Consider the following 24885-nt stretch of genomic DNA (forward strand, 5'->3'; position numbering starts at 1 on the left):
GCTGAGGAGGGGCGGTGAGGTGGGAATGCGGTGCTGAGGAGGGAGTGCCGTGCTGAGAAGGGGCGGTGAGGTAGAAATGCGGTGCTGAGGAGGGGCGGTGAGGTGGGAACGCGGTGCTGAGGAGGGAGTGCCGTGCTGAGGAGGGATAGTGAGGTGGGAATGCGGTGCTGAGGAGGGGCGGTGAGGTAGAAATGCGGTGCTGAGGAGGGGCGGTGAGGTGGGAATGCGGTGCTGAGGAGGGACGGTGAGGTAGAAATGCGGTGCTGAGGAGGGGCGGTGAGGTGGGAATGCGGTGCTGAGGAGGGGTGGTGAGGTGGGAATGCGGTGCTGAGGAGGGGCGGTGAGGTAGAAATGCGGTGCTGAGGAGGGGCGGTGAGGTGGGAACGCGGTGCTGAGAAGGGGCGGTGAGGTAGAAATGCGGTGCTGAGGAGGGGCGGTGAGGTGGGAATGCGGTGCTGAGGAGGGAGTGCCGTGCTGAGGAGGGGCGGTGAGGTGGGAATGCGGTGCTGAGGAGGGACGGTGAGGTAGAAATGCGGTGCTGAGGAGGGACGGTGAGGTGGGAATGCGGTGCTGAGGAGGGATGGTGAGGTGGGAATGCGATGCTGAGGAGGGACGGTGAGGTGGGAGTGCGGTGCTGAGGAGGGATGGTGAGGTGGGAATGCGGTGCTGAGGAGGGATGGTGAGGTGGGAATGCGGTGCTGAGGAGGGACGGTGAGGTGGGAATGCGGTGCTGAGGAGGGACGGTGAGGTGGGAATGTGGTGCTGAGGAGGGATGGTGAGGTGGGAATGCGATGCTGAGGAGGGACGGTGAGGTGGGAATGCGGTGCTGAGGAGGGACGGTGAGGTGGAAATGCGGTGCTGAGGAGGGAGTGCCGTGCTGAGGAGGGGCGGTGAGGTGGGAACGCGGTGCTGAGGAGGGGTGGTGAGGTGGGAACGCGGTGCTGAGGAGGGGCGGTGAGGTGGGAACGCGGTGCTGAGGAGGGGCGGTGAGGTGGGAACGCGGTGCTGAGGAGGGGCGGTGAGGTGGGAACGCGGTGCTGAGGAGGGACGGTGAGGTGGGAATGCGGTGCTGAGGAGGGATGGTGAGGTGGGAATGCGGTGCTGAGGAGGGGCGGTGAGGTGGGAATGCGGTGCTGAGGAGGGGCGGTGAGGTGGGAACGCGGTGCTGAGGAGGGACGGTGAGGAGGGAATGGGGTGCTGAGGAGGGGCGGTGAGGTGGGAACGCGGTGCTGAGGAGGGGCGGTGAGGTGGGAACGCGGTGCTGAGGAGGGGCGGTGAGGTGGGAATGTGGTGCTGAGGAGGGAGTGCCGTGCTGAGGAGGGACGGTGAGGTGGGAATGCGGTGCTGAGGAGGGGCGGTGAGGTGGGAATGCGGTGCTGAGGAGGGGCGGTGAGGTGGGAATGCGGTGCTGAGGAGGGGCGGTGAGGTGGGAATGCGGTGCTGAGGAGGGGCGGTGAGGTGGGAACGCGGTGCTGAGGAGGGGCGGTGAGGTGGGAATGTGGTGCTGAGGAGGGAGTGCCGTGCTGAGGAGGGACGGTGAGGTGGGAACGCGGTGCTGAGGAGGGGCGGTGAGGTGGGAATGCGGTGCTGAGGAGGGGCGGTGAGGTGGGAACGCGGTGCTGAGGAGGGGCGGTGAGGTGGGAATGCGGTGCTGAGGAGGGGCGGTGAGGTGGGAACGCGGTGCTGAGGAGGGACGGTGAGGTGGGAATGTGGTGCTGAGGAGGGATGGTGAGGTGGGAATGCGATGCTGAGGAGGGACGGTGAGGTGGGAATGCGGTGCTGAGGAGGGACGGTGAGGTGGAAATGCGGTGCTGAGGAGGGGCGGTGAGGTGGGAATGCGGTGCTGAGGAGGGAGTGCCGTGCTGAGGAGGGGCGGTGAGGTGGGAACGCGGTGCTGAGGAGGGGTGGTGAGGTGGGAACGCGGTGCTGAGGAGGGGCGGTGAGGTGGGAACGCGGTGCTGAGGAGGGAGTGCCATGCTGAGGAGGGACGGTGAGGTGGGAACGCGGTGCTGAGGAGGGGCGGTGAGGTAGAAATGCGGTGCTGAGGAGGGACGGTGAGGTGGGAACGCGGTGCTGAGAAGGGACGGTGAGGAGGGAGTGCCGTGCTGAGGAGGGGCGGTGAGGTGGGAACGCGGTGCTGAGGAGGGAGTGCCGTGCTGAGGAGGGGCGGTGAGGTGGGAACGCGGTGCTGAGGAGGGGTGGTGAGGAGGGAGTGCCGTGCTGAGGAGGGGCGGTGAGGTGGGAACGCGGTGCTGAGGAGGGGTGGTGAGGTGGGAACGCGGTGCTGAGGAGGGGCGGTGAGGTGGGAACGCGGTGCTGAGGAGGGGCGGTGAGGTGGGAACGCGGTGCTGAGGAGGGAGTGCCATGCTGAGGAGGGACGGTGAGGTGGGAACGCGGTGCTGAGGAGGGGCGGTGAGGTAGAAATGCGGTGCTGAGGAGGGACGGTGAGGTGGGAACGCGGTGCTGAGAAGGGACGGTGAGGAGGGAGTGCCGTGCTGAGGAGGGGCGGTGAGGTGGGAACGCGGTGCTGAGGAGGGAGTGCGGTGCTGAGGAGGGACGGTGAGGTGGGAATGCGGTGCTGAGGAGGGAGTGCCGTGCTGAGGAGGGACGGTGAGGTGGGAATGCGGTGCTGAGGAGGGAGTGCCGTGCTGAGGAGGGACGGTGAGGTGGGAACGCGGTGCTGAGGAGGGAGTGCCGTGCTGAGGAGGGACGGTGAGGTGGGAATGGGGTGCTGAGGAGGGAGTGCCGTGCTGAGGAGGGACGGTGAGGTGGGAATGCGGTGCTGAGGAGGGAGTGCCGTGCTGAGGAGGGGCGGTGAGGTGGGAACGCGGTGCTGAGGAGGGAATGCGGTGCTGAGGAGGGAGTGCCGTGCTGAGGAGGGACGGTCAGGTGGGAATGCGGTGCTGAGGAGGGGCGGTGAGGTGGGAATGCGGTGCTGAGGAGGGACGGTGAGGTGGGAATGCGGTGCTGAGGAGGGAGTGCCGTGCTGAGGAGGGGCGGTGAGGAGGGAGTGCCGTGCTGAGGAGGGGCGGTGAGGTGGGAATGCGGTGCTGAGGAGGGAGTGCCGTGCTGAGGAGGGACGGTGAGGTGGGAATGCGGTGCTGAGGAGGGAGTGCCGTGCTGAGGAGGGGCGGTGAGGTGGGAATGCGGTGCTGAGGAGGGAGTGCCGTGCTGAGGAGGGATGGTGAGGTGGGAGTGCGGTGCTGAGGAGGGGCGGTGAGGTGGGAACGCGGTGCTGAGGAGGGGCGGTGAGGTGGGAATGCGGTGCTGAGGAGGGAGTGCCGTGCTGAGGAGGGGCGGTGAGGTGGGAATGCGGTGCTGAGGAGGGGCGGTGAGGTGGGAACGCGGTGCTGAGGAGGGGCGGTGAGATGGGAATACGGTGCTGAGGAGGGGCGGTGAGGTGGGAACGCGGTGCTGAGGAGGGGCGGTGAGGTGGGAATGCGGTGCTGAGGAGGGACGGTGAGGTGGGAATGCGGTGCTGAGGAGGGATGTGAGGTGGGAATGCGATGCTGAGGAGGGACGGTGAGGTGGGAATGCGGTGCTGAGGAGGGACGGTGAGGTGGAAATGCGGTGCTGAGGAGGGGCGGTGAGGTGGGAACGCGGTGCTGAGGAGGGACGGTGAGGTGGGAATGCGGTGCTGAGGAGGGACGGTGAGGTGGGAATGCGGTGCTGAGGAGGGACGGTGAGGTGGAAATGCGGTGCTGAGGAGGGGCGGTGAGGTGGGAATGCGGTGCTGAGGAGGGAGTGCCGTGCTGAGGAGGGACGGTGAGGTGGGAACGCGGTGCTGAGGAGGGGTGCTGAGGTGGGAACGCGGTGCTGAGGAGGGGCGGTGAGGTGGGAACGCGGTGCTGAGGAGGGGCGGTGAGGTGGGAACGCGGTGCTGAGGAGGGGCGGTGAGGTGGGAACGCGGTGCTGAGGAGGGGCGGTGAGGTAGAAATGCGGTGCTGAGGAGGGACGGTGAGGTGGGAACGCGGTGCTGAGGAGGGACGGTGAGGAGGGAGTGCCGTGCTGAGGAGGGGCGGTGAGGTGGGAACGCGGTGCTGAGGAGGGAGTGCCGTGCTGAGGAGGGGCGGTGAGGAGGGAATGCCGTGCTGAGGAGGGGCGGTGAGGTGGGAATGCGGTGCTGAGGAGGGAGTGCCGTGCTGAGGAGGGACGGTGAGGTGGGAATGCGGTGCTGAGGAGGGAGTGCCGTGCTGAGGAGGGGCGGTGAGGTGGGAATGCGGTGCTGAGGAGGGAGTGCCGTGCTGAGGAGGGATGGTGAGGTGGGAATGCGGTGCTGAGGAGGGACGGTGAGGTGGGAATGCGGTGCTGAGGAGGGACGGTGAGGTGGGAATGCGGTGCTGAGGAGGGGCGGTGAGGTGGGAATGCGGTGCTGAGGAGGGGCGGTGAGGTGGGAATGCCGTGCTGAGGAGGGATGGTGAGGTGGGAATGCGGTGCTGAGGAGGGGCGGTGAGGTGGGAACGCGGTGCTGAGGAGGGAGTGCCGTGCTGAGGAGGGACGGTGAGGTGGGAATGCGGTGCTGAGGAGGGGCGGTGAGGTGGGAATGCGGTGCTGAGGAGGGGCGGTGAGGTGGGAATGCGGTGCTGAGGAGGGACGGTGAGGTGGGAACGCGGTGCTGAGGAGGGACGGTGAGGTGGGAACGCGGTGCTGAGGAGGGAGTGCCGTGCTGAGGAGGGGCGGTGAGGTGGGAATGCGGTGCTGAGGAGGGAGTGCCGTGCTGAGGAGGGGCGGTGAGGAGGGAACGCGGTGCTGAGGAGGGAGTGCCGTGCTGAGGAGGGACGGTGAGGTGGGAATGCGGTGCTGAGGAGGGAGTGCCGTGCTGAGGAGGGACGGTGAGGTGGGAATGCGGTGCTGAGGAGGGAGTGCCGTGCTGAGGAGGGGCGGTGAGGTGGGAACGCGGTGCTGAGGAGGGAGTGCCGTGCTGAGGAGGGACGGTGAGGTGGGAATGCGGTGCTGAGGAGGGAGTGCCGTGCTGAGGAGGGACGGTGAGGTGGGAACGCGGTGCTGAGGAGGGAGTGCCGTGCTGAGGAGGGACGGTGAGGTGGGAACGCGGTGCTGAGGAGGGGCGGTGAGGTGGGAATGCGGTGCTGAGGAGGGGCGGTGAGGTGGGAACGCGGTGCTGAGGAGGGGCGGTGAGGTGGGAATGCGGTGCTGAGGAGGGAGTGCCGTGCTGAGGAGGGGCGGTGAGGTGGGAATGCGGTGCTGAGGAGGGGCGGTGAGGTGGGAACGCGGTGCTGAGGAGGGGCGGTGAGATGGGAATGCGGTGCTGAGGAGGGACGGTGAGGTTGGAACGCGGTGCTGAGGAGGGGCGGTGAGGTGGGAATGCGGTGCTGAGGAGGGACGGTGAGGTGGGAACGCGGTGCTGAGGAGGGGCGGTGAGGTGGGAATGCGGTGCTGAGGAGGGACGGTGAGGTGGGAATGCGGTGCTGATGAGGGACGGTGAGGTGGGAATGCGATGCTGAGGAGGGACGGTGAGGTGGGAATGCGGTGCTGAGGAGGGACGGTGAGGTGGAAATGCGGTGCTGAGGAGGGGCGGTGAGGTGGGAACGCGGTGCTGAGGAGGGACGGTGAGGTGGGAATGCGGTGCTGAGGAGGGATGGTGAGGTGGGAATGCGATGCTGAGGAGGGACGGTGAGGTGGGAATGCGGTGCTGAGGAGGGACGGTGAGGTGGAAATGCGGTGCTGAGGAGGGGCGGTGAGGTGGGAATGCGGTGCTGAGGAGGGAGTGCCGTGCTGAGGAGGGGCGGTGAGGTGGGAACGCGGTGCTGAGGAGGGGTGGTGAGGTGGGAACGCGGTGCTGAGGAGGTGCGGTGAGGTGGGAACGCGGTGCTGAGGAGGGGCGGTGAGGTGGGAACGCGGTGCTGAGGAGGGGCGGTGAGGTGGGAACGCGGTGCTGAGGAGGGGCGGTGAGGTAGAAATGCGGTGCTGAGGAGGGACGGTGAGGTGGGAACGCGGTGCTGAGGAGGGACGGTGAGGAGGGAGTGCCGTGCTGAGGAGGGGCGGTGAGGTGGGAACGCGGTGCTGAGGAGGGAGTTGCGTGCTGAGGAGGGACGGTGAGGTGGGAAAGCGGTGCTGAGGAGGGAGTGCCGTGCTGAGGAGGGACGGTGAGGTGGGAATGCGGTGCTGAGGAGGGAGTGCCGTGCTGAGGAGGGGCGGTGAGGTGGGAACGCGGTGCTGAGGAGGGAGTGCCGTGCTGAGGAGGGACGGTGAGGTGGGAATGCGGTGCTGAGGAGGGAGTGCCGTGCTGAGGAGGGACGGTGAGGTGGGAACGCGGTGCTGAGGAGGGAGTGCCGTGCTGAGGAGGGACGGTGAGGTGGGAATGGGGTGCTGAGGAGGGAGTGCCGTGCTGAGGAGGGACGGTGAGGTGGGAATGCGGTGCTGAGGAGGGAGTGCCGTGCTGAGGAGGGGCGGTGAGGTGGGAACGCGGTGCTGAGGAGGGAATGCGGTGCTGAGGAGGGAGTGCCGTGCTGAGGAGGGACGGTCAGGTGGGAATGCGGTGCTGAGGAGGGGCGGTGAGGTGGGAATGCGGTGCTGAGGAGGGACGGTGAGGTGGGAATGCGGTGCTGAGGAGGGAGTGCCGTGCTGAGGAGGGGCGGTGAGGAGGGAGTGCCGTGCTGAGGAGGGGCGGTGAGGTGGGAATGCGGTGCTGAGGAGGGAGTGCCGTGCTGAGGAGGGACGGTGAGGTGGGAATGCGGTGCTGAGGAGGGAGTGCCGTGCTGAGGAGGGGCGGTGAGGTGGGAATGCGGTGCTGAGGAGGGAGTGCCGTGCTGAGGAGGGATGGTGAGGTGGGAATGCGGTGCTGAGGAGGGACGGTGAGGTGGGAATGCGGTGCTGAGGAGGGACGGTGAGGTGGGAATGCGGTGCTGAGGAGGGGCGGTGAGGTGGGAATGCGGTGCTGAGGAGGGGCGGTGAGGTGGGAATGCCGTGCTGAGGAGGGATGGTGAGGTGGGAATGCGGTGCTGAGGAGGGGCGGTGAGGTGGGAACGCGGTGCTGAGGAGGGAGTGCCGTGCTGAGGAGGGACGGTGAGGTGGGAATGCGGTGCTGAGGAGGGAGTGCCGTGCTGAGGAGGGACGGTGAGGTGGGAATGCGGTGCTGAGGAGGGAGTGCCGTGCTGAGGAGGGGCGGTGAGGTGGGAACGCGGTGCTGAGGAGGGAGTGCCGTGCTGAGGAGGGACGGTGAGGTGGGAATGCGGTGCTGAGGAGGGACGGTGAGGTGGGAATGCGGTGCTGAGGAGGGAGTGCCGTGCTGAGGAGGGACGGTGAGGTGGGAATGCGGTGCTGAGGAGGGAGTGCCGTGCTGAGGAGGGACGGTGAGGTGGGAACGCGGTGCTGAGGAGGGAATGCGGTGCTGAGGGGGGAGTGCCGTGCTGAGGAGGGGCGGTGAGGTGGGAATGCGGTGCTGAGGAGGGACGGTGAGGTGGGAATGCGGTGCTGAGGAGGGAGTGCCATGCTGAGGAGGGGCGGTGAGGTGGGAACGCGGTGCTGAGGAGGGAGTGCCGTGCTGAGGAGGGGCGGTGAGGAGGGAATGCCGTGCTGAGGAGGGGCGGTGAGGTGGGAATGCGGTGCTGAGGAGGGAATGCGGTGCTGAGGAGGGGCGGTGAGGTAGAAATGCGGTGCTGAGGAGGGACGGTGAGGTGGGAACGCGGTGCTGAGGAGGGACGGTGAGGAGGGAGTGCCGTGCTGAGGAGGGGCGGTGAGGTGGGAACGCGGTGCTGAGGAGGGAGTGCCGTGCTGAGGAGGGGCGGTGAGGAGGGAATGCCGTGCTGAGGAGGGGCGGTGAGGTGGGAATGCGGTGCTGAGGAGGGAGTGCCGTGCTGAGGAGGGACGGTGAGGTGGGAATGCGGTGCTGAGGAGGGAGTGCCGTGCTGAGGAGGGGCGGTGAGGTGGGAATGCGGTGCTGAGGAGGGAGTGCCGTGCTGAGGAGGGATGGTGAGGTGGGAATGCGGTGCTGAGGAGGGACGGTGAGGTGGGAATGCGGTGCTGAGGAGGGACGGTGAGGTGGGAATGCGGTGCTGAGGAGGGGCGGTGAGGTGGGAATGCGGTGCTGAGGAGGGGCGGTGAGGTGGGAATGCCGTGCTGAGGAGGGATGGTGAGGTGGGAATGCGGTGCTGAGGAGGGGCGGTGAGGTGGGAACGCGGTGCTGAGGAGGGAGTGCCGTGCTGAGGAGGGACGGTGAGGTGGGAATGCGGTGCTGAGGAGGGGCGGTGAGGTGGGAATGCGGTGCTGAGGAGGGGCGGTGAGGTGGGAATGCGGTGCTGAGGAGGGACGGTGAGGTGGGAACGCGGTGCTGAGGAGGGACGGTGAGGTGGGAACGCGGTGCTGAGGAGGGAGTGCCGTGCTGAGGAGGGGCGGTGAGGTGGGAATGCGGTGCTGAGGAGGGAGTGCCGTGCTGAGGAGGGGCGGTGAGGAGGGAACGCGGTGCTGAGGAGGGAGTGCCGTGCTGAGGAGGGACGGTGAGGTGGGAATGCGGTGCTGAGGAGGGAGTGCCGTGCTGAGGAGGGACGGTGAGGTGGGAATGCGGTGCTGAGGAGGGAGTGCCGTGCTGAGGAGGGGCGGTGAGGTGGGAACGCGGTGCTGAGGAGGGAGTGCCGTGCTGAGCAGGGACGGTGAGGTGGGAATGCGGTGCTGAGGAGGGAGTGCCGTGCTGAGGAGGGACGGTGAGGTGGGAACGCGGTGCTGAGGAGGGAGTGCCGTGCTGAGGAGGGACGGTGAGGTGGGAACGCGGTGCTGAGGAGGGGCGGTGAGGTGGGAATGCGGTGCTGAGGAGGGGCGGTGAGGTGGGAACGCGGTGCTGAGGAGGGGCGGTGAGGTGGGAATGCGGTGCTGAGGAGGGAGTGCCGTGCTGAGGAGGGGCGGTGAGGTGGGAATGCGGTGCTGAGGAGGGGCGGTGAGGTGGGAACGCGGTGCTGAGGAGGGGCGGTGAGATGGGAATGCGGTGCTGAGGAGGGACGGTGAGGTGGGAACGCGGTGCTGAGGAGGGGCGGTGAGGTGGGAATGCGGTGCTGAGGAGGGACGGTGAGGTGGGAACGCGGTGCTGAGGAGGGGCGGTGAGGTGGGAATGCGGTGCTGAGGAGGGACGGTGAGGTGGGAATGCGGTGCTGATGAGGGATGGTGAGGTGGGAATGCGATGCTGAGGAGGGACGGTGAGGTGGGAATGCGGTGCTGAGGAGGGACGGTGAGGTGGAAATGCGGTGCTGAGGAGGGGCGGTGAGGTGGGAACGCGGTGCTGAGGAGGGACGGTGAGGTGGGAATGCGGTGCTGAGGAGGGATGGTGAGGTGGGAATGCGATGCTGAGGAGGGACGGTGAGGTGGGAATGCGGTGCTGAGGAGGGACGGTGAGGTGGAAATGCGGTGCTGAGGAGGGGCGGTGAGGTGGGAATGCGGTGCTGAGGAGGGAGTGCCGTGCTGAGGAGGGGCGGTGAGGTGGGAACGCGGTGCTGAGGAGGGGTGGTGAGGTGGGAACGCGGTGCTGAGGAGGGGCGGTGAGGTGGGAACGCGGTGCTGAGGAGGGGCGGTGAGGTGGGAACGCGGTGCTGAGGAGGGGCGGTGAGGTGGGAACGCGGTGCTGAGGAGGGGCGGTGAGGTAGAAATGCGGTGCTGAGGAGGGACGGTGAGGTGGGAACGCGGTGCTGAGGAGGGACGGTGAGGAGGGAGTGCCGTGCTGAGGAGGGGCGGTGAGGTGGGAACGCGGTGCTGAGGAGGGAGTTGCGTGCTGAGGAGGGACGGTGAGGTGGGAATGCGGTGCTGAGGAGGGAGTGCCGTGCTGAGGAGGGACGGTGAGGTGGGAATGCGGTGCTGAGGAGGGAGTGCCGTGCTGAGGAGGGGCGGTGAGGTGGGAACGCGGTGCTGAGGAGGGAGTGCCGTGCTGAGGAGGGACGGTGAGGTGGGAATGCGGTGCTGAGGAGGGAGTGCCGTGCTGAGGAGGGACGGTGAGGTGGGAACGCGGTGCTGAGGAGGGAGTGCCGTGCTGAGGAGGGACGGTGAGGTGGGAATGGGGTGCTGAGGAGGGAGTGCCGTGCTGAGGAGGGACGGTGAGGTGGGAATGCGGTGCTGAGGAGGGAGTGCCGTGCTGAGGAGGGGCGGTGAGGTGGGAACGCGGTGCTGAGGAGGGAATGCGGTGCTGAGGAGGGAGTGCCGTGCTGAGGAGGGACGGTCAGGTGGGAATGCGGTGCTGAGGAGGGGCGGTGAGGTGGGAATGCGGTGCTGAGGAGGGACGGTGAGGTGGGAATGCGGTGCTGAGGAGGGAGTGCCGTGCTGAGGAGGGGCGGTGAGGAGGGAGTGCCGTGCTGAGGAGGGGCGGTGAGGTGGGAATGCGGTGCTGAGGAGGGAGTGCCGTGCTGAGGAGGGACGGTGAGGTGGGAATGCGGTGCTGAGGAGGGAGTGCCGTGCTGAGGAGGGGCGGTGAGGTGGGAATGCGGTGCTGAGGAGGGAGTGCCGTGCTGAGGAGGGATGGTGAGGTGGGAATGCGGTGCTGAGGAGGGACGGTGAGGTGGGAATGCGGTGCTGAGGAGGGACGGTGAGGTGGGAATGCGGTGCTGAGGAGGGGCGGTGAGGTGGGAATGCGGTGCTGAGGAGGGGCGGTGAGGTGGGAATGCCGTGCTGAGGAGGGATGGTGAGGTGGGAATGCGGTGCTGAGGAGGGGCGGTGAGGTGGGAACGCGGTGCTGAGGAGGGAGTGCCGTGCTGAGGAGGGACGGTGAGGTGGGAATGCGGTGCTGAGGAGGGGCGGTGAGGTGGGAATGCGGTGCTGAGGAGGGGCGGTGAGGTGGGAATGCGGTGCTGAGGAGGGACGGTGAGGTGGGAACGCGGTGCTGAGGAGGGACGGTGAGGAGGGAGTGCCGTGCTGAGGAGGGGCGGTGAGGTGGGAATGCGGTGCTGAGGAGGGAGTGCCGTGCTGAGGAGGGGCGGTGAGGAGGGAACGCGGTGCTGAGGAGGGAGTGCCGTGCTGAGGAGGGACGGTGAGGTGGGAATGCGGTGCTGAGGAGGGAGTGCCGTGCTGAGGAGGGACGGTGAGGTGGGAATGCGGTGCTGAGGAGGGAGTGCCGTGCTGAGGAGGGGCGGTGAGGTGGGAACGCGGTGCTGAGGAGGGAGTGCCGTGCTGAGGAGGGACGGTGAGGTGGGAATGCGGTGCTGAGGAGGGACGGTGAGGTGGGAATGCGGTGCTGAGGAGGGAGTGCCGTGCTGAGGAGGGACGGTGAGGTGGGAATGCGGTGCTGAGGAGGGAGTGCCGTGCTGAGGAGGGACGGTGAGGTGGGAACGCGGTGCTGAGGAGGGAATGCGGTGCTGAGGGGGGAGTGCCGTGCTGAGGAGGGACGGTGAGGTGGGAATGCGGTGCTGAGGAGGGGCGGTGAGGTGGGAATGCGGTGCTGAGGAGGGAGTGCCGTGCTGAGGAGGGATGGTGAGGTGGGAATGCGGTGCTGAGGAGGGACGGTGAGGTGGGAATGCGGTGCTGAGGAGGGACGGTGAGGTGGGAATGCGGTGCTGAGGAGGGGCGGTGAGGTGGGAATGCGGTGCTGAGGAGGGGCGGTGAGGTGGGAATGCCGTGCTGAGGAGGGATGGTGAGGTGGGAATGCGGTGCTGAGGAGGGGCGGTGAGGTGGGAACGCGGTGCTGAGGAGGGAGTGCCGTGCTGAGGAGGGACGGTGAGGTGGGAATGCGGTGCTGAGGAGGGGCGGTGAGGTGGGAATGCGGTGCTGAGGAGGGGCGGTGAGGTGGGAATGCGGTGCTGAGGAGGGACGGTGAGGTGGGAACGCGGTGCTGAGGAGGGACGGTGAGGAGGGAGTGCCGTGCTGAGGAGGGGCGGTGAGGTGGGAATGCGGTGCTGAGGAGGGAGTGCCGTGCTGAGGAGGGGCGGTGAGGAGGGAACGCGGTGCTGAGGAGGGAGTGCCGTGCTGAGGAGGGACGGTGAGGTGGGAATGCGGTGCTGAGGAGGGAGTGCCGTGCTGAGGAGGGACGGTGAGGTGGGAATGCGGTGCTGAGGAGGGAGTGCCGTGCTGAGGAGGGGCGGTGAGGTGGGAACGCGGTGCTGAGGAGGGAGTGCCGTGCTGAGGAGGGACGGTGAGGTGGGAATGCGGTGCTGAGGAGGGACGGTGAGGTGGGAATGCGGTGCTGAGGAGGGAGTGCCGTGCTGAGGAGGGACGGTGAGGTGGGAATGCGGTGCTGAGGAGGGAGTGCCGTGCTGAGGAGGGACGGTGAGGTGGGAACGCGGTGCTGAGGAGGGAATGCGGTGCTGAGGGGGGAGTGCCGTGCTGAGGAGGGGCGGTGAGGTGGGAATGCGGTGCTGAGGAGGGACGGTGAGGTGGGAATGCGGTGCTGAGGAGGGAGTGCCATGCTGAGGAGGGGCGGTGAGGTGGGAACGCGGTGCTGAGGAGGGAGTGCCGTGCTGAGGAGGGGCGGTGAGGAGGGAATGCCGTGCTGAGGAGGGGCGGTGAGGTGGGAATGCGGTGCTGAGGAGGGAATGCGGTGCTGAGGAGGGGCGGTGAGGTAGAAATGCGGTGCTGAGGAGGGACGGTGAGGTGGGAACGCGGTGCTGAGGAGGGACGGTGAGGAGGGAGTGCCGTGCTGAGGAGGGGCGGTGAGGTGGGAACGCGGTGCTGAGGAGGGAGTGCCGTGCTGAGGAGGGGCGGTGAGGAGGGAATGCCGTGCTGAGGAGGGGCGGTGAGGTGGGAATGCGGTGCTGAGGAGGGAGTGCCGTGCTGAGGAGGGACGGTGAGGTGGGAATGCGGTGCTGAGGAGGGAGTGCCGTGCTGAGGAGGGGCGGTGAGGTGGGAATGCGGTGCTGAGGAGGGAGTGCCGTGCTGAGGAGGGATGGTGAGGTGGGAATGCGGTGCTGAGGAGGGACGGTGAGGTGGGAATGCGGTGCTGAGGAGGGACGGTGAGGTGGGAATGCGGTGCTGAGGAGGGGCGGTGAGGTGGGAATGCGGTGCTGAGGAGGGGCGGTGAGGTGGGAATGCCGTGCTGAGGAGGGATGGTGAGGTGGGAATGCGGTGCTGAGGAGGGGCGGTGAGGTGGGAACGCGGTGCTGAGGAGGGAGTGCCGTGCTGAGGAGGGACGGTGAGGTGGGAATGCGGTGCTGAGGAGGGGCGGTGAGGTGGGAATGCGGTGCTGAGGAGGGGCGGTGAGGTGGGAATGCGGTGCTGAGGAGGGACGGTGAGGTGGGAACGCGGTGCTGAGGAGGGACGGTGAGGTGGGAACGCGGTGCTGAGGAGGGAGTGCCGTGCTGAGGAGGGGCGGTGAGGTGGGAATGCGGTGCTGAGGAGGGAGTGCCGTGCTGAGGAGGGGCGGTGAGGAGGGAACGCGGTGCTGAGGAGGGAGTGCCGTGCTGAGGAGGGACGGTGAGGTGGGAATGCGGTGCTGAGGAGGGAGTGCCGTGCTGAGGAGGGACGGTGAGGTGGGAATGCGGTGCTGAGGAGGGAGTGCCGTGCTGAGGAGGGGCGGTGAGGTGGGAACGCGGTGCTGAGGAGGGAGTGCCGTGCTGAGGAGGGACGGTGAGGTGGGAATGCGGTGCTGAGGAGGGAGTGCCGTGCTGAGGAGGGACGGTGAGGTGGGAACGCGGTGCTGAGGAGGGAGTGCCGTGCTGAGGAGGGACGGTGAGGTGGGAACGCGGTGCTGAGGAGGGGCGGTGAGGTGGGAATGCGGTGCTGAGGAGGGGCGGTGAGGTGGGAACGCGGTGCTGAGGAGGGGCGGTGAGGTGGGAATGCGGTGCTGAGGAGGGAGTGCCGTGCTGAGGAGGGGCGGTGAGGTGGGAATGCGGTGCTGAGGAGGGGCGGTGAGGTGGGAACGCGGTGCTGAGGAGGGGCGGTGAGATGGGAATGCGGTGCTGAGGAGGGACGGTGAGGTGGGAACGCGGTGCTGAGGAGGGGCGGTGAGGTGGGAATGCGGTGCTGAGGAGGGACGGTGAGGTGGGAACGCGGTGCTGAGGAGGGGCGGTGAGGTGGGAATGCGGTGCTGAGGAGGGACGGTGAGGTGGGAATGCGGTGCTGATGAGGGATGGTGAGGTGGGAATGCGATGCTGAGGAGGGACGGTGAGGTGGGAATGCGGTGCTGAGGAGGGACGGTGAGGTGGAAATGCGGTGCTGAGGAGGGGCGGTGAGGTGGGAACGCGGTGCTGAGGAGGGACGGTGAGGTGGGAATGCGGTGCTGAGGAGGGATGGTGAGGTGGGAATGCGATGCTGAGGAGGGACGGTGAGGTGGGAATGCGGTGCTGAGGAGGGACGGTGAGGTGGAAATGCGGTGCTGAGGAGGGGCGGTGAGGTGGGAATGCGGTGCTGAGGAGGGAGTGCCGTGCTGAGGAGGGGCGGTGAGGTGGGAACGCGGTGCTGAGGAGGGGTGGTGAGGTGGGAACGCGGTGCTGAGGAGGGGCGGTGAGGTGGGAACGCGGTGCTGAGGAGGGGCGGTGAGGTGGGAACGCGGTGCTGAGGAGGGGCGGTGAGGTGGGAACGCGGTGCTGAGGAGGGGCGGTGAGGTAGAAATGCGGTGCTGAGGAGGGACGGTGAGGTGGGAACGCGGTGCTGAGGAGGGACGGTGAGGAGGGAGTGCCGTGCTGAGGAGGGGCGGTGAGGTGGGAACGCGGTGCTGAGGAGGGAGTTGCGTGCTGAGGAGGGACGGTGAGGTGGGAATGCGGTGCTGAGGAGGGAGTGCCGTGCTGAGGAGGGACGGTGAGGTGGGAATGCGGTGCTGAGGAGGGAGTGCCGTGCTGAGGAGGGGCGGTGAGGTGGGAACGCGGTGCTGAGGAGGGAGTGCCGTGCTGAGGAGGGACGGTGAGGTGGGAATGCGGTGCTGAGGAGGGAGTGCCGTGCTGAGGAGGGACGGTGAGGTGGGAACGCGGTGCTGAGGAGGGAGTGCCGTGCTGAGGAGGGACGGTGAGGTGGGAATGGGGTGCTGAGGAGGGAGTGCCGTGCTGAGGAGGGACGGTGAGGTGGGAATGCGGTGCTGAGGAGGGAGTGCCGTGCTGAGGAGGGGCGGTGAGGTGGGAACGCGGTGCTGAGGAGGGAATGCGGTGCTGAGGAGGGAGTGCCGTGCTGAGGAGGGACGGTCAGGTGGGAATGCGGTGCTGAGGAGGGGCGGTGAGGTGGGAATGCGGTGCTGAGGAGGGACGGTGAGGTGGGAATGCGGTGCTGAGGAGGGAGTGCCGTGCTGAGGAGGGGCGGTGAGGAGGGAGTGCCGTGCTGAGGAGGGGCGGTGAGGTGGGAATGCGGTGCTGAGGAGGGAGTGCCGTGCTGAGGAGGGACGGTGAGGTGGGAATGCGGTGCTGAGGAGGGAGTGCCGTGCTGAGGAGGGGCGGTGAGGTGGGAATGCGGTGCTGAGGAGGGAGTGCCGTGCTGAGGAGGGATGGTGAGGTGGGAATGCGGTGCTGAGGAGGGACGGTGAGGTGGGAATGCGGTGCTGAGGAGGGACGGTGAGGTGGGAATGCGGTGCTGAGGAGGGGCGGTGAGGTGGGAATGCGGTGCTGAGGAGGGGCGGTGAGGTGGGAATGCCGTGCTGAGGAGGGATGGTGAGGTGGGAATGCGGTGCTGAGGAGGGGCGGTGAGGTGGGAACGCGGTGCTGAGGAGGGAGTGCCGTGCTGAGGAGGGACGGTGAGGTGGGAATGCGGTGCTGAGGAGGGGCGGTGAGGTGGGAATGCGGTGCTGAGGAGGGGCGGTGAGGTGGGAATGCGGTGCTGAGGAGGGACGGTGAGGTGGGAACGCGGTGCTGAGGAGGGACGGTGAGGAGGGAGTGCCGTGCTGAGGAGGGGCGGTGAGGTGGGAATGCGGTGCTGAGGAGGGAGTGCCGTGCTGAGGAGGGGCGGTGAGGAGGGAACGCGGTGCTGAGGAGGGAGTGCCGTGCTGAGGAGGGACGGTGAGGTGGGAATGCGGTGCTGAGGAGGGAGTGCCGTGCTGAGGAGGGACGGTGAGGTGGGAATGCGGTGCTGAGGAGGGAGTGCCGTGCTGAGGAGGGGCGGTGAGGTGGGAACGCGGTGCTGAGGAGGGAGTGCCGTGCTGAGGAGGGACGGTGAGGTGGGAATGCGGTGCTGAGGAGGGACGGTGAGGTGGGAATGCGGTGCTGAGGAGGGAGTGCCGTGCTGAGGAGGGACGGTGAGGTGGGAATGCGGTGCTGAGGAGGGGCGGTGAGGTGGGAATGGGGTGCTGAGGAGGGACGGTGAGGTGGGAATGCCGTGCTGAGGAGGGGTGGTGAGGTGGGAATGCGGTGCTGAGGAGGGGCGGTGAGGTGGGAATGCGGTGCTGAGGAGGGACGGTGAGGTGGGAATGCGGTGCTGAGGAGGGAGTGCCATGCTGAGGAGGGGCGGTGAGGTGGGAACGCGGTGCTGAGGAGGGACGGTGAGGTGGGAATGCGGTGCTGAGGAGGGACGGTGAGGTGGGAATGCGGTGCTGAGGAGGGGCGGTGAGGTGGGAATGCGGTGCTGAGGAGGGGCGGTGAGGTGGGAACGCGGTGCTGAGGAGGGAGTGCCGTGCTGAGGAGGGACGGTGAGGTGGGAATGCGGTGCTGAGGAGGGGCGGTGAGGTGGGAATGTGGAGCTGAGGAGGGGAGGTGAGGTGGGAATGCGGTGCTGAGGAGGGATGGTGAGGTGGGAATGCGGTGCTGAGGAGGGACGGTGAGGTGGGAATGCGGTGCTGAGGAGGGAGTGCCATGCTGAGGAGGGGCGGTGAGGTGGGAATGCGGTGCTGAGGAGGGGCGGTGAGGTGGGAATGCGGTGCTGAGGAGGGACGGTGAGGTGGGAATGCGGTGCTGAGGAGGGACGGTGAGGTGGGAATGCCATGCTGAGGAGGGACGGTGAGGTGGGAACGCGGTGCTGAGGAGGGACGGTGAGGTGGGAATGCCATGCTGAGGAGGGACGGTGAGGTGGGAATGCGGTGCTGAGGAGGGGCGGTGAGGTGGGAATGCGGTGCTGAGGAGGGGCGGTGAGGTGGGAATGCGGTGCTGAGGAGGGGCGGTGAGGTGGGATTGCGGTGCTGAGGAGGGAGTGCCGTGCTGAGGAGGGGCGATGAGGTGGGAACGCGGTGCTGAGGAGGGGCGGTGAGGTGGGAATGCGGTGTTGAGGAGGGGCGGTGAGGTGGGAATGCGGTGCTGAGGGGGGGTGGTGAGGAGGGAATGCGGTGCTGAGGAGGGGCGGTGAGGTGGGAATGCGGTGCTGAGGGGGGTGGTGAGGTGGGAACGCCGTGCTGAGGAGGGGCGGTGAGGTGGGAACGCCGTGCTGAGGGGGGGTGGTGAGGAGCGAGCACTGTGCTGAGGGAGGGGTGCTGAGCAGCCAGCACCAAGCTGACAGCGGGGCTATGAGGAGGGTTCGCCGCACTGAAGGAGGGAATACCATGCTGAGGGAGGGGCGGTGAGGAGTGAACACTGCACTGAGGGAGGGGTGGTGAGGAAGATTCACTGGCACCTTACTGTGGAAGTGCCAGTGAACAGCTGTGCAGAGGAAGGAGCAGTGAGGAGTGAGTTCTGTGCAGCAGGTGTGATGAGAAGAGAGCACTGTGCTGTAGGAGGAGCAGTAAGGACAGAGCGCTGTTTTTGCGGGAGGATCAGGTGTTAGCACGTTAGTCGGAGGGACGATGGGCAGAGAGTGCCACACAGGTGGAGCTCTGAAATCTCCCAGACTGGGGTGTTAGAGTGAAACCCAAGGTCATGACTGGAGGAAGTCAAAGGCATGTTCTCACTAACCAGCACTGCTCAACTGTGGTGTTAGCTGGACCGAAGGATGTTTCTGCGATGGGGTGACATGGGTGCTGAGGTTGGAAAGTTGTCTGAAGCAGGACAGCAGATCACAATTCATAGGTGTTGGAACCTCTCATCCCTCCATCAGTGACAGAGGAGAGCCTCACCTTCACTGACAAACGGGCTCCCAGATAAGTGGACAACCACCACCCCCCCTCCATCCCCAGCAGCCTGGACCAGGGCTTCAGGCAGCTTCTTACCTCAGGAAGACAGGACACAAGAGAGCTTCTTGGCAGCCTCTTGAGGAATTGCCATCAGTGCATTCTGAAGTTCCCGGGGGAAGCATTGGGATATATCCTTCAACAGCATCACCAAGGTGTTCTGACTTTCTGTATTAAATAAAGACAAACATTAGTGCAGTGCATTTCTGATGGAGGTACACGTGTGATGGATACACGGAGTACTGGAATGACCGACGTGGGTACACGCAGCTGTGTGACTGACGCGGGTACATATTTAATGTGCGAATGAAGCTGACTATAATAGATAAGATGATACAAGCCAGAAGCCCAGAGGTTATAACAGTGTATAAGATTGTATTACCAAGGAATATAGAGTGTCTTACTGAGCACACTACAGAGACACAAAGTGAAGAGATGAAATGGTTATTGATACGGCGGACTGCATGGCCGAAGTACCATGATATGTATGACCGGCAGAGATTCACAGTGGTACACGTGAACTTCTGTTGTGTAGTCCTGAGCTCCATGTCTTTAATGGCTGGTGCACACAGAGGAATATGGATGGGTAGGTCTGTGAATACCAAGTCCTGGCAGGTTGTAGATTTTCAGCCACATAAATAAAGCACAAGTGTTTTTACCTTCTTTGAGCTGGTCTGTACCAATCACTTCAGCAAAAACAGTCAGTAACTGCTGCAAATGTCGAATAACCTAAAGATCAGCCAGGTAAATAAGAAACAGGCCATTGAGTAAGCAATGAACGGCCTTCTTTACCTCCCCGCTCCCCGTCCCATGACTTCACTTCACTGATCCATAAAGTTGGCAGAGGAAACAGTATTTCTAACCGACGTGGGTAGAGGCATTAAACTACGGTCGACTTCAATCACTTCGTTCTGTTAGGTAGACATGCTTCCCACAACACACCCTAAGTTTAAGGTGGGAGGAGGATTTCGGGGCTCGCTGCCAGAGGAGCTGGTGGTATCAGATAGAATTATTACATTTGGAAGCATTTAAACAGACACTACATATACTCCAGGCAGACAAGGGGACTGAATGCTTGCAAATGGTACTAGCGTAGGGTGGGCATGGAGCTGGTGTGGTGAGGCCCAATTTTCAGCAGAACCTGTACTCCCCCCGAATTTGTCCAGTGCCTCCTACTCCCTGATTGCTCACCTGACTGGAGTTGCTTTTGTACATGAAGGCGATGCAGTTAAAGACTGTAACATTTTCTTCAAGGTCTTCTTTCAGCGGCAGAGATCGAACCAGGACGGGAAACACCTTCCAACACAAATGGAGAGGATGCAATAATTCAACTGGCCTGACTGGATTGGGCTCATCCTTGACCACACAGAGGCAAACAGCACTGTCACCATACTTTGGCCTGTTCTCCCATTGAGGAGATTAGCAGCGCCCCGATGTTGATGTTCTGTCTGGACAGTGTTGGGGTGTTTGCAGTGGCTGATACACACCGGATGAAACCTCTCAGCCTCGCTTCCCCGGCATCTCTCCTAAGAGGCTAAATCTCTAGGGTGAGAGACTGAATGAGAGGCTTTGGAGAGGGTCCTGAAGAGGTTCACGAGAATGATCCCAGGAATGGAAGGGTTAATATATAAGGAGTGCTTGATAGCTCTGGACCTATACTCACTAGAGTTCAGAAGAATGAGGGGGATCTCACTGAAACCTACCAAATACTGAAACACCTAGACAGAATGTTTCCTATAGTAGGGCAGTCTAGGACCAGAGGTCACACCCTCAGAACAGCATGATATTTCTTCAGAACAGAGACAATGAGGAATTTCTTTAGCCAAAGGTTGGTGGATCTGTTGAACTCATTGCCACAGACAGCTGTAGAGGCCAAGTCACTGGGTATTATTTGAAGTGGAGTTTGATAGGTTCTTGATTAGTAAGGGTGTCAAAGGTTATGGGGTTGAGAGGGAAAATAAATCAGCTATGATTGAAAGACAGTGCAGACTTGATGGCTGAACGACTTAATTTTGCTGGATTGCACAACCGCACCTAACTCTGGTATATCTTCCCACTCTGGTATATCTTCCCTTATTCTGCCACCATGATCCCCATACACCACACCATGCAGAGCACTCTCCCTGTGCCCCTCATGAGATCCCATCTGATTCCCCGGATTCCAGATCCATTTCCAGTAGGGATGGGTTTGGGACAGGGGTGTGGGAAACCATGGGCCTGTGTTATTCCCTTACCTGTTCCACAGGCACACCTGCCAGGTTGGTCATCATCATTCGGGACACGGCTCCACAAACATTGTCCACCACTCGCTGGTTCTGTTCTCGGGCAATGGTGGACGACAGGATCCCCAGCAGAGAAGGGTAGTGTCTGACGATGAGTGTTAAGGAACTGACAGCAGAGCTGAACCAGGGTCCCAAAGACAAAAGACAACAACTGACATTCCACTTCTCCTTAGGCACCAACGTTTATCAGGGACAGCCTCCTGCTGGACTCACGACAGTGAGTCTGGCAACACATACACAGCACAAAGACAGAAATAGAAGTGTACATATATCAACACTACACAACTAAGTTGTGGAAAAGGAGAGACAAACAGACAAAGTGGAAGACAGAGGCACAGAGAGGGGAGGGGAGAGAAGGAGCGGGGCAGAGGGAGAGAGAGAGGGAGGATATGTTGAGAATGTTTATATTTTCTTGCAAGTCCAGGATACTCAAATATAGCTTCCTTCGCTTGCTCAGCGAGCACTCCAATGCCGAAGACAGAATTGCTGCGCACCTCCTCGTCCGTGTCGCGGGCTCCAGCCTGAAGCACTGGCAGCAAACGGGGTACAAACTGCACTGTAGCTGGCCCCAAGGCCTGAACCGTCTCAGCAATTGACCCGATGGCAAAGGATTTCTCGGCCACGGTGCAGCTCGGTTTCTGAAACACAAGACCGGTTCTTGTCCATTATTCAGACAGTGGCCCAATGGCCTTCCCTCTAACTCAAGTCCCACAAATCTGTTGGGGCAACAGTGCAGGTCTTTGGCCAATCTTACCCCTTAAATCTCACCCTTCTCACCTTAAAACTGTGTCGACCAGTTTTAGACTCACCTAGCCTGGGAAAAAGACTGTGACCATCCACCTTATCTATACCCCTTGAGATTTTATCTGTAAGTTCACCCCATAGCCTTCTTTAATCCAGGGAAAACAATCACTGCCTGTCCTGCCTCTCTTATAGCTCGAGTCCTCCATCCCAGCAAAATGGTTTTTGCAACCTCTCCACCTTATTACATTTTTACTAAGGTAGTGGCAACCATTTCTTGGAGAACACCAGAGATCTCAGGCACACTAGGTCCCAATCTAGGAGTCCAGAACTCTTTTCTGGGTTAGTGTGCCTGTCTGCCCAGACACAGCCCACAAGGCTTGCGCATTTCCTTTATTAGGAAATGTTGGGGGGGGGGGGGGTAAGGAAAGAGAGCTGGTGGAAGGGGCAGAGGAGTTCATTTGAACACAGGTCTGCTCCCGTGACACCTACAGTTCTCTCATGGCTGTAACGAGCAGTAGGTCCTGTTGGTCTGTGCCAATGCTCCTGTCTCATGTCACCCGTCTGCCAGCCAATCTGCCAGATTCTCCTACCCCTCAGCACCCCATCCACCACCCAATCTGCCACCTTCCTACCCCTCTGCACCACATCTGCCCTTGATCATGGTGGAGCAACCAGCAGCATTTCCGTGCCAAAGCTGTACCTACCGTTTTACATAGCAGTAGGGGCAGGAATCCAGCAAAGTACGGGGCGAAGATCTGCCCTCCCACTGCAGTGGCCAGTAGGGGGATGCCCTCTCCTGCGTACTCCAGCAGGATGGAGTCGTACTCTGCCTGCAAGACAGGAAAACATGTGAGAAGCACAAAGTGACTGGCTGAAATCTGCCCTAAGACAGTGCTGGCCCTATTGCAAGTGACTGCAGACTTACAGAAGGGGAACAGGCACTTTGGCCTGACTCATCCATGATGACTATGTGCCCAGTGAGCTAGTTCCATCTGTCCACATTTGCCCACTGCACTCTAAACATCTCCTATCCATCTACCGTACTTACCTAGGTGGCTTTTAATGTTGTTAATGTGCCCACATCAACCTCTGTTTTTGGCAGCTCTTTCCAGACATGCACAACCATCAGCGTGAAGAAGCTTCCCCAATGTCCCTTTTAAATCTTGTTTAAATCTCTGCCCTCTTGCTTTTTAGCACCCTCTCCCTGGGGGGAAAAAGAAAAGCTATGTCTTTTCACCCTGTCTATGCCCCTCATGATCTTATATAACTGCACCAGGTCAACCATCAATCACCTACATTGCAGGGAACAAGGTCCTATAAAAATAAAAAGGAATAAAGACAGAATTGAAGGAGATAAGTTTGCTCCCCACACAAAACATCTTGACTACACTTCAACAGGAGTGATACAAGGGGACCTAGGAGAACAAGTACACATTCCCTCAAAGTGGGTTGCAGGTAGGGCTATAGTCGTAGAACAATGCAGTCTGCATACAAGCCTTTCTGCCTAACTAGTTCATGCCGACCATGGTATCTACTCAGCTCGTTCCAGTTTCCTGCGTATGGCCCACATCCCTGTAAGCCTCTGGCCTCTGCTAAAGGAAGTGGTTGAGGCAGATACAGTAACAATATGGATAGGAAAGGATGGAACAGTACAGGACAGGTCACTGTGCTGATCTTGATGCCTATTTATAGTGAATAGTTCTCCTCCTGGGTATCATTCATATCCCTCTATTTCCTCAATATTCATAAGTCTATCCAAAAGTCTCTTAAACACCACCAAATTGCCAGCTTCTGGTATTACCCCAGGAACCCTCTGCAGACAATGAACACTATTTTGTCCCTCACATCACCCTTAACTTTTTCCCCTTAACCTTATAACCCATGTCCTTTGGTGTTTGACATTTCTACCCTGGGGAAAAGATTAAAACCTCTATCAAGTTTCATCTTAGCCTCTGACACTAAGAGAGCAACCTATCTTTCCTTATAGCTCATAGCGTCTAATACTGGCAGCATCCTGGTTCGCTGTTCCCTCTTCACAATGTCTGCATCCTTCCTATAATGGAGTGGCCATAGGTGCACACAGTACTCCCAGTGCAGTCTGACTAAAGTTTTATGGTTTTAAAGATTAGAGCAATATAGGCAAAACGTAAGCAAATGGGACTGGCTCAGTCAGCAACTTGGTCAGCATGGACCAGTTGGGTCTAAGACCGGTTTCTGTGCTACGACTGTAAAATCACTGGAAGTGCCTTGGACTTGATTTATTTGATTTTATTGTAATACAGCCACAGGATAAGACGACTGTGCGGTTTTCAGTAATTATCTGGTTTGCTGTAAGAAAACTGACTGCTGTCGGTTTTGTTGCATGGAGTCTTTACCCTGCCTACATCTCACTGATCGACACTATGCTAGTAAACAATGTGAAGGATTGGTTTTAAATAATGTCTGTGCAACTTCTTCTCCAGAACACTACAATGCAAGGTCAGTGCCCTCAAACTTCGCTTCCAAGTCCCAGTCCCACAGTTTTGGGCTGACCTCTCTGGAGAGGTGAGATAGCCAAAGGGTGCAAGGTGGACTTCCCGCTACCTCAGCTCAGAGAACAATCTGGAGCAGGGAGGTGGAACACAAAACCAGGACCTGACAAGGTTTCCTTGGACCCTGGGGGAGGCAATGCAGAAATTGCCTGGGCTCTAGCAGAGATATTTAAATTATCCTTAGTGACAGGTGAGGTACTGGAGGATTGAAGGATAGCTAATATCGTTCCACTGTTGAAGAAAGGCTCTAAGAATAAACGAGGAAATTACAGGCTGGTGAGCCTGACACCAGTATTGAAAGCTATTCTAAGGGACCAGATATATATTGTAAGTATTTGGATAAACAGGGATTGATTAGGGCTTTATGCATGGTAGGTCATGTCTAACCAATCTTACAGGGTTTTTCTAGGAAGTTACCAGTAAAGCTGATGAAGGCAAGGTAGTGAAAGTTATCTACATGGACTTTATTTAGCAAGACAGTTGACAAGATCCCACAATGGCATTCAAGATGAGGTAGTAAATTGAATTAGACATTGTCTTTGTGGGAGAAGCCAGAGAGTGGTAGTAGATCTGACTAGAGGCCTGTGACAAGTGGAGTGCTGCAGGGATCAGTACTGGGTCCATTGTTATTTGTCATCTATATCAACGATCTGGATAACAATGTGGTTAACTGGATCAGCAAATTTTTGGATGACACCAAAATTGGGGGTGCAATGGACAGTGAGGAAGACTATCAGAGCTTTCAGCTGTATCTGAAGCAGCTGAAAAAATGGGCTGAGAAACAGCAGATTGAATTTAATGCAGACAAGTGCAAGATTTTGCACTTTGGTAGAACCAGCCAGGGTAGGTCTTACAGTGAACGTTATGGCATTGAGAAGTGTGTTTGAACAAAGGGATCTCGGAATACAGGTACATAATTCATTGAAAGTGGTGGCACAGATAGATCAGGTTGTAAAGAAAGCTTCTGGCACACTGGCCTTCAAAAATCAACGTATTGAATACCTGAGAAAGGATGTTAAGTTGAAATTGTACAAGACAAAGGTGAGGCCTAATTTGGAGTTTTGTGTGCAGTTTTGGTCACATACATATAAGAAAGATGTAAATAAAATTGAAAAAGTAGAGAAAATTTACAAGGATTTTGCCTGGACTGGAGGACCTGATTATAAGGAAAGACTGAATAGGTTAGGACATTACTCCTTGGAATGTATAAGATTGAGGGGAGATTTGATAGAGGAATACAAAATTATGAAAGGTATAGATATGGTAAATGTAAGCAGGCTTTTTTCCTCAGAGGTAGGTGGGACTACAACCAGAGGTCATGGGTTAAGGGTGAAAGGTAAAAGGCTTAAGGGAAACATGAGAGAAAACTTCTTCACTCAGAGGGCGGTGAGAGTGTGGAACGACCTGCTAGCACAAGTGATGGATGCAATTTTGATTTCACCATTTAAGATAAGTTTGG

General features: G+C 61.2%; 1 protein-coding gene across 2 annotated transcripts in view; it reads right to left on the reverse strand.

Moving 5' to 3' along the window:
* ipo4 (importin 4) overlaps window positions 1–24885 on the reverse strand; it is a 107261-nt gene that overhangs the window by 2149 nt on the left and 80227 nt on the right. For both annotated transcript variants that reach the window (XM_073029440.1, XM_073029441.1), the window contains 6 exons: window positions 21600–21725; window positions 20581–20789; window positions 20104–20236; window positions 19061–19165; window positions 18529–18598; window positions 17909–18037 (listed from right to left, as the gene is read on the reverse strand). In XM_073029440.1, coding sequence (XP_072885541.1) covers window positions 17910–18037; window positions 18529–18598; window positions 19061–19165; window positions 20104–20236; window positions 20581–20789; window positions 21600–21725 — 771 coding nt within the window. In that variant the 3' untranslated portion in view covers window position 17909. The remainder of the gene's footprint in view (window positions 1–17908; window positions 18038–18528; window positions 18599–19060; window positions 19166–20103; window positions 20237–20580; window positions 20790–21599; window positions 21726–24885) is intronic.

This window comes from Hemitrygon akajei, chromosome 25 (genome assembly GCF_048418815.1).
Source record: "Hemitrygon akajei chromosome 25, sHemAka1.3, whole genome shotgun sequence".
Classification (NCBI taxonomy): domain Eukaryota; kingdom Metazoa; phylum Chordata; class Chondrichthyes; order Myliobatiformes; family Dasyatidae; genus Hemitrygon; species Hemitrygon akajei.